At 36.6% G+C, this 12,051-nt stretch overlaps 1 protein-coding gene across 1 annotated transcript in view; it reads right to left on the bottom strand.

Annotated features, from left to right (window-relative positions):
* Window positions 1-12,051, bottom strand: part of HACL1 (2-hydroxyacyl-CoA lyase 1) — a 29,776-nt gene that overhangs the window by 5,003 nt on the left and 12,722 nt on the right. The window contains exons 7-13 of the mRNA XM_083376945.1: window positions 10,598-10,692; window positions 5,730-5,842; window positions 4,581-4,716; window positions 4,133-4,238; window positions 3,148-3,231; window positions 2,785-2,886; window positions 1,336-1,490 (exon numbers count right to left, since the gene is read on the bottom strand). Of these exons, the coding sequence (XP_083233071.1) occupies window positions 1,336-1,490; window positions 2,785-2,886; window positions 3,148-3,231; window positions 4,133-4,238; window positions 4,581-4,716; window positions 5,730-5,842; window positions 10,598-10,692 (791 nt within the window). The remainder of the gene's footprint in view (window positions 1-1,335; window positions 1,491-2,784; window positions 2,887-3,147; window positions 3,232-4,132; window positions 4,239-4,580; window positions 4,717-5,729; window positions 5,843-10,597; window positions 10,693-12,051) is intronic.

Here is a 12,051-nt window from a genome sequence, read left to right as displayed (position 1 = left end):
CTCTCGCAACTTTTACTCTCAAGGACTCTGCTATGGAATATGAAATGCCAGAGATCTTGTACTCTGTAGCACCTACCACACACCTACACTTCCTGACATATGCCTGCCTGCAGTATTCCTGACTGTGCTCCCTAGCATCTGCCCACAGCACCCCCTAGGGCACTCATGCACTATAGCATCTCTATGTGGTACTTGTATTCACCCTCACACTCCTTGTTTGGAACTCCCTCTTCCTACTTAGCAACCTGCACAATCCTGGGACTACAATAGCAACCAGGACTCCCTTTGCTAAACAATGGGACATTATGCTTTACAACCACGTGGCTTAGCAAGGAAATTTCCAATCCCATTTACCACCATAATCTGAGAACTAACTGTACTGATTGATTACCAAAGAAAAATATTACTCACAATATATTCTTCATCTAATGAAAAGACTGTGAGTTTTAGGTTTTTAAAAACACTTGTTTCAGTTTACATCATATTGATATACCTGTTTTCTAGACAATTTGTTTTGCTGAAGATTATCACCAGATTCATTATAAACAAGGTTGGCATTGCTTCATTTTATACACATATAAAACATATTGGTGAAAGTCTGCTTTGGATGGATCTACATCAACTGAACCAAGATTAAATTATCAAATTAAAAGTTACTGTTACTATTAGTTTTTTGGACATCCAAATAAAACCTGCTCCACTGAAGACACTCCAACTTTTAGCAGAATTTGCTGAAGTTTCAATTCAAAGAATAAATAAGTAAATTTGGTTTGAAGTAATTTTTTTATTGATTCTGGATATAAATTCTTAGGGTGGGAGCATACAAACCTGGTTTACCTTTCAGGTTGTTCTGGAAGATCCTCCAATCTTTCAGATAAAATTTTGAAAATTATAGTTTTTGGAAAGGAAAATGGGTGGGAAAGAAAACTTTTACGTTCTGGAAATTCTCTGTTGAATTAAAAGTCTGATGGAACAAATCTTTTCATTTGCAGAAGGCTAGTTCCATTTATTTAATTTTATAAAACACATATTTTGCAGGGAATTTTTAATTGTGTAACCTGATGGTGGGGAAAAAATCAGTACTTTTCTCCAATTCCCTATTGCCATAACAAGAATGATATACATAGTATTTTCATTTTATGTTTATATTTATCTAAGAACTTTATCTGGATGGTAAAGTGTGGAGGAAAAAATGAAAACTGAAATAAATAATGTGTTCATCAACATGTGCTAATATCAGGAACGTAAATATAAATTATCTTAATTTGTCTTTTCAAGCAAATTGAGTACGAATTGCCAAAATATTTACTCAGAAGGAAACTAATATATATTTACCTGTGCCGAGGAAGATAATTTGGGAGCATGGTGCGCCCAATATCCATTGTATTTGCTCCCTCACTGATCAGAATACAATCCTTTGGCAAAAGTTCCCTCACATGGTGAAATACTGTGTAGTAATTCATTGGCAACCGTTTTTCTACTGATAGTGCCTTAAATGAATGAGAAAATGAATGATGTTAAAGATCTACTGGCTCAACTGCTCCTGAAAATATAGAATACAGAACCAGAATTTTTCATTTTATGAATGTTTATGTTTTTCCCATTTTGAATCTCTGACCACCAAGGGAAACTGAGCAAATAAATAAAACAAACCTCAATGTTAGCTTTATTCTGTTCGTAGAAGTAATCCAGTGTCAATAAGCCAATGTGAAGAAGTAAAATCAACCCATTAGATTCAATTACTAATTCCACAAATTTCAATTGCAATAATTGCAGTCAAACAATTCCTGTAATTAGTTATTAGTTCCTAACATCCTATGTGGGAATGCTGGTCCATTCTCCGTGACAAATGTCTTTAGGAAATCATGAAGCGATGCTGATTTTTATGAAGGTAAGGCAGGCCACAAAAGGGACGCGGTGGCTCAGTGGGTTAGGACGCTGAACTTGTCGATCGGAAGGTCGGCAGTTTGGCAGCTCGAATCCCGAGTGCCGCGTAGCAGAGTGAGCGCCTGTTACTCGTCCCAGCTTCTGCCCACCTAGCAGTTCGAAAGCACGTAAAAATGCAAGTAGAAAAATAGGGACCACTACGGTGGGAAGGTAACAGCGTTCCGTGCTAGTCATGCCGGCCACATGACCACGGAGACGTCCTCGGACAAGCGCTGGCGGAGATGAGCACCGGCCCCTAGAGTCGGAAACGACTAGCACGCATGTGCGGGGGAACCATTACCTTTACCTTTTAAGGCAGGCCACAGATCCCAGGATATTGTTCTGGGATTCATGCTGAGAAGCTGGATGATTTTAGGTCATACCTTTGGAATGATTTTGTTTAATGATGTACTTGTACAATTGACCCAAGCCATTCTTTTAATTGAACTGACTAAACTGTGTGAGTATGATAACTTTTGCATCCTGGTACACTGCATATTAGATTGCTATAGTTAATAAAAAAAACTCCAAGTACTATTTATTTTAGCAGAGTCCTATATATTAGTAAGATGAGACTTGGAGAACATATACAAAAAAAAATAATCCAGAAAATCTGAGGGGGAAATATTTTTTCAAAGAAGTGTGTGTTTGTATGTATAAATGACCTCAATCTTCATTTCAATTTCTTCTGACCTCCTAGTTTACAGTACATCTCTTCCAGCATGGATGTATTCATGCTTATAGCTCTGAATACTGAAATATGCTTTGCAATAATAAATTTATTAACATTTGAGATGCCACAAGACTTTGTTTTTTTTTAAAGCCAAACTCCTTCCTGACACATATCATTAATAATACCTTAGATGTTGCCTCATTGCTCTGCATTTTGGCTCGAAGATCTTTCCACCAATCTGTATCTGAAGGATATTTCCATAGCTTCTTGTTAATTTCATCTAAAAGCTAAGAATATAGCATTATGCTTACAGATAATATATAATATGGATATGATATAATATACAATATCATATAATAATATTTCATCTTAACCTAGTACGAAAATTGTTAACTTTAAAATGGTACTGTTACGGTTTATACTGTACTGGTGCATATTTGGCCAGATTACTGACAATTTGTCAACCAAAATGATTTTCAATCAAATTCTTCAACCCAGCTCCTACATCCAATCAACAGAAGATGGCACTTACTAAGAGAGCATGTTACCTGCTCAGTCACTGCTTTTATGTCTCCCAACAAGGCTGCAGCAGGTTTCACATTGTTTCCCAACTCTTCAGCACAAATATCTACCTATGGAAAAAAACCAATAAAGCAAAGAAGCAAACAAATTATCTGCTTGCAAAATAAATAAATGGTGACTTAAGCAATAAAAGTTTTCCTTAAACACCAGGACTTCAGTTTTTATTTCAGAACAAAGGAAAAATGAACTATTTGTTTCCCTTTAGTTGTTAACTTTCTCCTTTTGCATAGGATTTACTACATATTTCACATAAAAACCTCAGGTTCGATAAGACAAATTGCTTCTAAAAGCAAGCAAGCAGAAAAGGTGAAACTCAAACTCAAGGGGCAGAAAAAGCCAGAAAGGCAAGTAAAATTTGTCTCTAAAGCACTTTGAGGACACTCTTTTTCAAGAAAAAAAATCAATTAAACAGACTCTTGCTCATATCAGGAACTATGCTTTTTTAAAAATTCCTTTGTTTAGTACCCTGTCTTTTGCAGATGTGCTTGGAGCAGGGGTCCTCAACACCCGGTCCGTGGATCAGTACTGGTCTGTGGCATACCAGCAACCGATCCGCACAAACAAGCAAAGCCCCATCCGTGGGATGCAGGCAGCACACAAAACCATACACACTCTGGTCCGTGGAAAAACCTTTCTCCACGGAACCAGTCCCTGGGTGCCCAAAAGGTTGGGGACCTCTGGCTTGGAGGATTAAAAAGTTTTAAAACTAATGTTATATTATTTTTCACTTATCCTGTCTCCAGTAAATCTTGCACAGGGTATACACTCAGGCTATACCAGACTTCCTCGTCCAAATGCTGCTTTCCAAATATGTTATAAATTCCAAATCCCCAGCAAACATGGAAAATTGCATTTGAACATTTTGGGCATTATAATCTAACTACATTTGAAAAGCACCTTATTTAAAACTATAGCTCTGGAATGTGTCTAAAAGGAGATTTTTCTGAATACCTGAATAACTTTTACATCTGGCTGAAACCTTGGTGGAAGTCCAAAATGCAGAATCCAATTCAATCTGGCACCAAGTAATATTATCACATCAGCATATTGTAGTGCCCTGGTTATTAAAAGGAAATCAATTGAACTATTTTCATATATATTAAAAATGTACAGAATAGATCTTAACAATTACAATTTTATGTTCTTCAATCATTATAATTGAATGTTGCTCTTTAGCACTCCAAAATATTAACAGCTCTGAGGTTTGGAATGATTCCTATGCCCCCCCCCTAAGTTGATACGGTAGACTGTTTTAATTGTGGTTTATTGAATAAGTTATCACCCCAATGTGACGTTCACCATTATTATGTTATTTTGGCTTTTGTAATAATGATAAATATTATGCTCTTTTACCTTTAATTTCAAAAGTTGGAAGGAAAGACTCAGTTTGTGTATTTACCTAGATCTGGCTGCAGCCACACAATACTGATGATTGTCAGGAACAACTCCCTTCCCCATTGGCGTAGGCAGAAATGGAAGCCCACACTGGTCCACCAATTTCCTGATGCTGTTTTCAGCACGTGAATAAGCAGCACCTGAGAGAGAGACCACCCTCATAAAAGGCTCTACGACACTAATTCAGTACTCTTATCAATCCTTGACCAAGTAACGCTTTTTACTGATGATTTTGTTAAGAACCACTTATATTTTCATTTGAATGTTAGAAAAAAATAATATTCAGACTGGCCTTAATAAAGTCTTGCATACAAAAGGATAATCTTTTAACATAGAATACTGTTAATTTGCAGAAGTATTAAACTTTAAAAGTTTACAGTATTTTATTGTGATTGCAAAAATTATTTATTTTCCAACAATGACTAGTTTTGTGTTTTCAATTAAAACTGTCCTATAAAAAGAAAGTGACTGCCACAGTCAAAATTGCTGATTTGACAACATGCAATAATTCAAAATATGTTCATTTTGAGCAAGCCCTTTAGTTAAAATAATAATTAAGCGTCTTTAATTATACAATCACCTGGCATCATTTTTATAGCAAAGCAGTTTTCTAATAGTCTCTCCATTTGCAGAGGTGTGGTAAATGTCAAGTCTATGCAGCTATCAAGATCCCTTTTTTGTAGCCTCCCTAAATTATAATGCCAAGATGGGACAATCGTATTTATAATATTTTCCCTCCCTCTAAATTAAATCCTAAAATAGGTATGTTGCTCCCTAAAAAGTCTATCAATTAAATTTTGAGGCAATCCTGGTTTTTTAAAAATAATTTTACTTCCCTTCCACTCTGGTGATATCCCTGCATTATCATCGTATTCAGAGCTAAAATTATTTTAAAACTACAACTTCTAAAAAAAAGATGCTTACTTTTACTTTATATAAAATTACAGCAACCAAACAGTTTCAGATAAAGTTATTATATTTTGTTCATTAGGCAAAATCAAAATAAATCCCTGGGACATTTTAATTTCAAAAAACATAAGAATTTATTAACTTATTTTATAAATAGACTAAACAATATAACAAGGAAAGAAACACTTCAGTTATTATATTTTGCAGTTTCATCTTTGTTTTGATAGGACTGAAATAGGACTACCTTTGCCAATAATTAAAAGTGGTTTCTTGGAATGTAAAATTAATGAAACTGCTTTAGAAATGGTCGTCTCTTCAGCCATGCTGATAGGAGGTGCTGGACAGCAGTCAATGTACCTGTAGGACAGAATAAAAAACTAATCCTCAAAAAAAAACTGAAATAAACAACAGAATCACTAAGCAACTACTTAATTTGTATATTATCATTTCAGGCTATTATTATGAGGAGCAACTTTTTTTATTTTTTTATTTATTTTTTTTAATCCCATTTATATCCCGCCCTTCTCCGAAGACTCAGGGCGGCTTACAATTTAAGCACAAACCAATGTGCTTAGCAATAGGCTTCATTCTATGTATATGCCTGCTTATTAGGGCTTCCCCCCCCCCACAAGCAGCATTATTACAAAGTCAGCTTAATTGCCCCCAACAATCTGGGTCCTCATTTTACCTACCTCGGAAGGATGGAAGGCTGAGTCAACCTTGAGCCTGGTGGGATGCGAACCTGCACTAATTGCAGGCAGCTGGTGTTACTTAAGGAGGCATTAGCCCACTGCTCCACCAAGGCATATTGTATTTCCACCAAAGTGAAACACTAGCTTACTATGAAGCATATTTTTTATAGTGAATGGAAGCATCCTGAAAATTAGGTTGTTCCTCCTACTCATTTTGATAGGAGTCAGAGAGCAACACTGCCTTTACAGCTATCAAAAATCAATAAGAGCTCAAAAAAATTCAACAAAAAAACCCAAACAGTATATAATAAAAGTCCTTTCCTGCAGCAAAATTATTATCTCACTAGACAGAAACAGACACTCACTGTAGAAAAGAAACAATCACAGCACGTTCAATGATCTGTTTTCCTATAGTGGAGAAAAGTATTCTGAAATTGTTTCAGAAAAGACTCAATCTGCTTTGAGAACATAGTTGGGAAACCTTACATTTCAATATGACCTTTTGAGAAGAAATAACTTGTACTAGAAAGAATGACGTAATGTGGGTCTTACAAGCTTATCTGCTGGACTTATTTCCAATAAGCAAAACCTATTACAAAGCAAAGTTATAAAAGTTTATATGCAATTAAAGATTAAAAGTTAAAGGACATTAAAGAAGCATATGAATTCTGAAAATAATAGAAGCACACCTTTTTTTCTGCTGAATAGAGAAAGAGGGAGGAGAGAGGCCTGTACTGCAGTTAGGTTGTAAATAACTAATACTAAAAGGCATTTTCTTAAGTGTAACTCCAAAAATTGTTAAATAGGCATTATTACAAAGCCTATCATAATGTTAAGGGGGAAGGTGCAATGGCTCAGCAGTTAACAAACCTGATTTTGTCAGCTGGCAAGGTGACAGCCCAGGTTCAAGGTCTAAGCACCCTAGGATGGGGTGAGCTCCCGTTACTTGCCTCAAGTCTTGCCAACCTAACAGTATGAAAGCATGCAAAAGCAAGTGGAGAAATAGGTGCCACTTCGATGGGAAGATAATGTGCACCTCGGCTATAGTCATGTTGGCTACATGACTACTGAAGATCAACAGACAACACAGGGTCCCACAGATAAGAAATGAAGATAAAGCACCATCCCCTAGAGCTGGACATGAATGGACAGGATAAACTTTTACCTTTATCATAGTATTAAAGCTAAAAATACAGCTAACAAACATAGAGTACCATTAATAATTTCCCTTGTGGAAACAATACCCTAGCTATCAGCTTCAGGAAGGGTACACATAGAAGAGGGAGTCAAGCTATTCTCCAAAGCACCTGAAGGCAGGAGAAGAAGCAACGGATGGAAACTAACCAAAGAGAGAAGCAATCTAGATCTAAGGAGAAATTTCCTGACAGTTAGAACTGTTAATCAGTGGAGCAACCTGCCTCCAGAAGATGTGAATGCTCCAAAACTGGAAGTTTTTAAGGAGAGACTGGACAGTCATTTGTCTGAAATGGGATAGGGTTTCCTGCCTGAGCAGGGGGTTGGACTAGATGACCTCCAAGTTCCCTTCCAATATTATCATCATCATCATATTTGAACTCTGTGTGAAACCAGTAATTCTGCACCATGATTTATGTTAGAAATTATAAAATTAAATATATCTAGACAATCAGGTCCAGTAGAACATAAAAATCATCTACCTTGGCCAGTAAAGGATATCTTGATCTTTGTATCTAGTTGTTTCAATAAAGAAATGATAAACAATGGAGCATTTAAACCAATTTGGAAGTTATAAAGCTAAAGTATCTGTTTATGCTCTTTCATCAAAAACTGTGTAGGAAATTTGAAAGGTTTATAGACAGATAAAAGAACTAAAAGGAGCATCTATGAAAAGTCCTGTTAAAAGCTATGGAAATGAGGAATGATATATTCTTGGTTAGTGGATGATCGAAAAAAAATATATATCTTCACACATGAGCTAAGGCACTCCAGGGGAATTTTGGTCCAATATGTTTACATTTTGGAATTTTCTTGAAACAATATTTAGATAAAGGCATTTCTTGATTGATTATCACGACCGAACCCAAAATTTCCATTGTTGTGAGTTTTGTGAGCAGTTGTTGTGAGTTTTGCCCCATTTTATGACTGTTTTGTCACTGTTGTTAAGCAAATCACTGTAGTGTTAAGTGAATCCTGCCATTGTTAAGCTTCCCCCATTGACTTTGCTTGTCAGAAGCCAGCTGGGAAAGTTACAAATAGTGACCCTGGGACTGTGAAACTGTCATAAATACATGCCATATGCCAGGTGCCTGAATTCTGATGTGTCAAGGGGAATTCTGCAACAGTAAAAACCAGTCATAGGTTACTTTTTCCAGTACCACTGTAACTTTGAACATTCATTAACTAATTGTAAGTTGAGGACTACCTGTATTGTTAAGGTGACCGTCACCTCCTTGTCGCCTGGCAGATACTAATGGAAAACATTTTCTGATAATGTAGAATGTGTTGCTGCAGAAATGAAATGTGGACTAAGCAGGGAGTTATCCCAAAAGGTGGCAATGGCAAACCACTTTTATATTGTTACCAAGCCCACAATATGAATATCTGCCCGTACTCATCACAAGTTGAGATCAGTTTGGAAAAAAACCAGCCAGAAATTAAAGGAAATCAAAAAAAGTAAAATCAGTTAAGATCAGTTTGAAAATGACTTAACTTTTACCAGAGCAAGTGAGGTAAGTAAGCCAATTTATAGGGTATGATTCTCCATTGTAGCGTAGATATAGATAATTGTGGGAAGAAAAAAATAACATCAACCTTCAAAAATAAAGCTAGCATTCTGCGTATTTATAAATGCTTACTCTGTAATAATAATCTTTGTAATACATAGGCAGAAATCTTATAACAAATTGTACTTAGAGGCAAATTATTTATTTATTTATTTATTTTTATTTTAATCTCATTTATATCCCACCCTTCTCCGAAGACTCAGGGCGGTTTACAATCTAAGCACAAATCAATGTGCTTAGCAATAGCCTTCATCGGGCCTCCCCCAAGTGGCATTATTACAATGTTAGCTTATTGCCCCCAACAATCTGGATCCTCATATGCATTTTGCTTCATAGCAAATGGGCAAGGAATAGACAGAAAAGAGCCTGTGGACACTAATTTCTATAAAAATAAATTTTCTTTTATATGATTAGAATATGATGATTTCACTTTTTTTGTTCATTTTCAAACACTTAAAAATCATATTCCTTTAATTTCTGGCTAGTTTTTCCCCCAAATGCTTCTTTACATGGGTTCTCTCACATTTATTGTCAAGGAACAAGATCAAAAGCAAAGGATACATTACTGCCTCTAAAATATCGACCAATAAAAAGTAGGAAAGTTGCTGTAAAGTTTTCAACGGAATATAAGACATAGCAATTGAAAGGCAAAAATGGAGTATTCCTATAAATGTTGGCTCTCAAACTGATAAAGATTCATGCGACAATTGTCTACATATCTGACAGATTAGCTTCCCTTTCTTAATTATATCTTAAAGGCATGAGAAACTTTGTCCCAATATAGAAATACATTTTGGTTCTAAAGGAAAAATGTTTCATGTGCTGGCATTTTTGTAGCATACCTGTTTCCATCTTAAGAAATCTTATTTAAAAAATTGGTGAGATTCATGCTTGGGAAGAAATCACACTTTTGATTGAGACATCTGCCTATGCTCTGGCAATTCCCTTGTAAAACCCTAGATATGGCATAGGATTTGGAGATCCTGACATCCCTTCCAAAATCTGAAGTGTCTTATTTAAGCAATGGGTTATCATTAAATCCCATTTAATTGTTCTTAAGCATGCATTTCTCTTCTGCCAACCTAGCAGTTCGAAAGCACGTAAAATGCAAGTAGAAAAATAGGGACCACTCTGGTGGGAAGGTAACAGCGTTCCGTGCGCCTTTGGCGTCTAGTCATGCCGGCCACATGACCACGGAGATGTCCTCGGACAAGCGCTGGCTCTTTGGCTTTGAAACGGAGATGAGCACCGGCCCCTAGAGTCGGAAACGACTAGCACGCATGTGCGGGGGAAACTTTACCTTTACCTTTACCTAAGCATGCATTTCTACATTTTAATCACTCATGGAAGTGAACATTCATTTAAATAATCAATTGTTTTATCTTCCATTCTAAATAATTTCTTTATAAAAGTTTGTCGAAGAATAAGTTTTAAAAGTAGAATTCGTTGGATGGGACCAATTGGTTACAATCTTTTGATGAATCTGCCTTATATTACTTTAAAGTTCTCACGTCAGAAAATATTTTGTGCTGTGGTAATTTGTAGAGTCGGTATTTACCTTTATTAAGGGTACAACCCATGAGAAACCACAAATATAGTAAAAGTATTGCAACATTATCAGTAGAAATGACTTGCTATTCATAGTGGTAACAACTCACTTGACAGAGCTTTTTTTTATGCTCAGATTTATGAAGTCTCCAGGTATGTCAATATAGCAGGCACCTGGGCGTCCATAAATACTGGTTCTGACAGCCTAGATTGGTTAGAGAAGTCACAAGATAAAATACATGGCAGTAATTATAATTAAGAGTTCATTTTATTTTTAATTACACCAGCCCTTATTGATAAAAATGCATTAAGTAAACAATGGAGAAAATGAACATCCATCTACAGAAGAATGAATAACTGTTGGATTCAATCTGTAAGTGGGCATATCCTCGGTCTATTTAGTTCTATGAACAGGTAGGCTTGGAGTCATCAAATCAAAATCCCTGGCTGAATTCTACAACAAACATGACTCCTAGGTAGATATCTCTTCAAAATGGGCTTGTTTTTCTGTAACAAACCTCTCTTTTTATCTTGAGGTTGTGCATAGCAGCATAGCCATGCTATTACAGGGACTTCCTCCTCAAAATGTAAATGGAACTAGAGGCTCATTTAAAGATTCCTGGAGCAAGAGCGCTATAGCAGTGTAAGAATCCTTATACATCATTTCTATGCAAAATGTAACTTTAACAGAAGCTAACAGAAGTAGACTTGTATGCTTCAGAAATGTTTGTGTATCATTATTTGCACTTTTAATCTTCAATCTTAACCGCTTCAAAGACCTTGTTTACTTCCTTAGGGGGCACCAGGTTCAAACTGCTCCCAGATAATGAGATAAGCATGATCCCCAGACTTCTCTAATGAGTTAGTTTTCATCTGAACAGATCTGAGCAATTTTATTTGTCAACTGTTCCACAAATTCCTTCCCATGGCTCCTAAGAGACCAGGTGATTCTAAATATGGTCATTGGGAAATACACAGCAGATTTTTTATTTATTACATTTTTATACCGCCCTTCTCCCGAAGGACTCAGGGCGGTGTACAGGGCAATAAATACAAAAACAGGATACAAAAGTTAAAAGCGAATTAAATAAATGCCCAAGGTTAAAACAATAATTAAGATGTATTAAAACCCCAACCCTAACCCATCAGACCAGGTCAGACTGCTCAAATAGATATGTTTTGAGATCGCGCCGGAAGGAGCGAAGGTCGGGGGCCGTCCAGAGCTCAACCGGCAAGCGGTTCCATAGGTCTGGCGCGCCCACAGAGAACGCTCTCCCCCTGGGAGCCACCAATCGACATTCTTTGATCGGAGGCACCCTGAGGAGGCCCTCTCTGTGGGAGCGCACTGGACGGAGGGAAGTTGACGCCGGCCGCAGGTGTTGCCGTAGGTAATCCGGACCCATGCCATGTAGGGCTTTGTAAGTCATTACTAACAGATGCAGTTAATGTGGAGAAATAATTGCATTTTGCTGCTCTTACGGCCATAAGGTCATTAAATTATGTATGTGCAGATCCAAAGTGTATATTCTTTTGTAATTGGCAGTTAGAAATTTTATCAATGTAT

The sequence above is a fragment of the Vipera ursinii genome (assembly GCF_947247035.1).
Source record: "Vipera ursinii genome assembly, chromosome: Z".
Lineage (NCBI taxonomy): Eukaryota > Metazoa > Chordata > Lepidosauria > Squamata > Viperidae > Vipera > Vipera ursinii.
The sequence above is the reverse complement of the archived record's forward strand: the minus strand, read 5'-3'. Positions and strand labels throughout refer to the sequence as shown.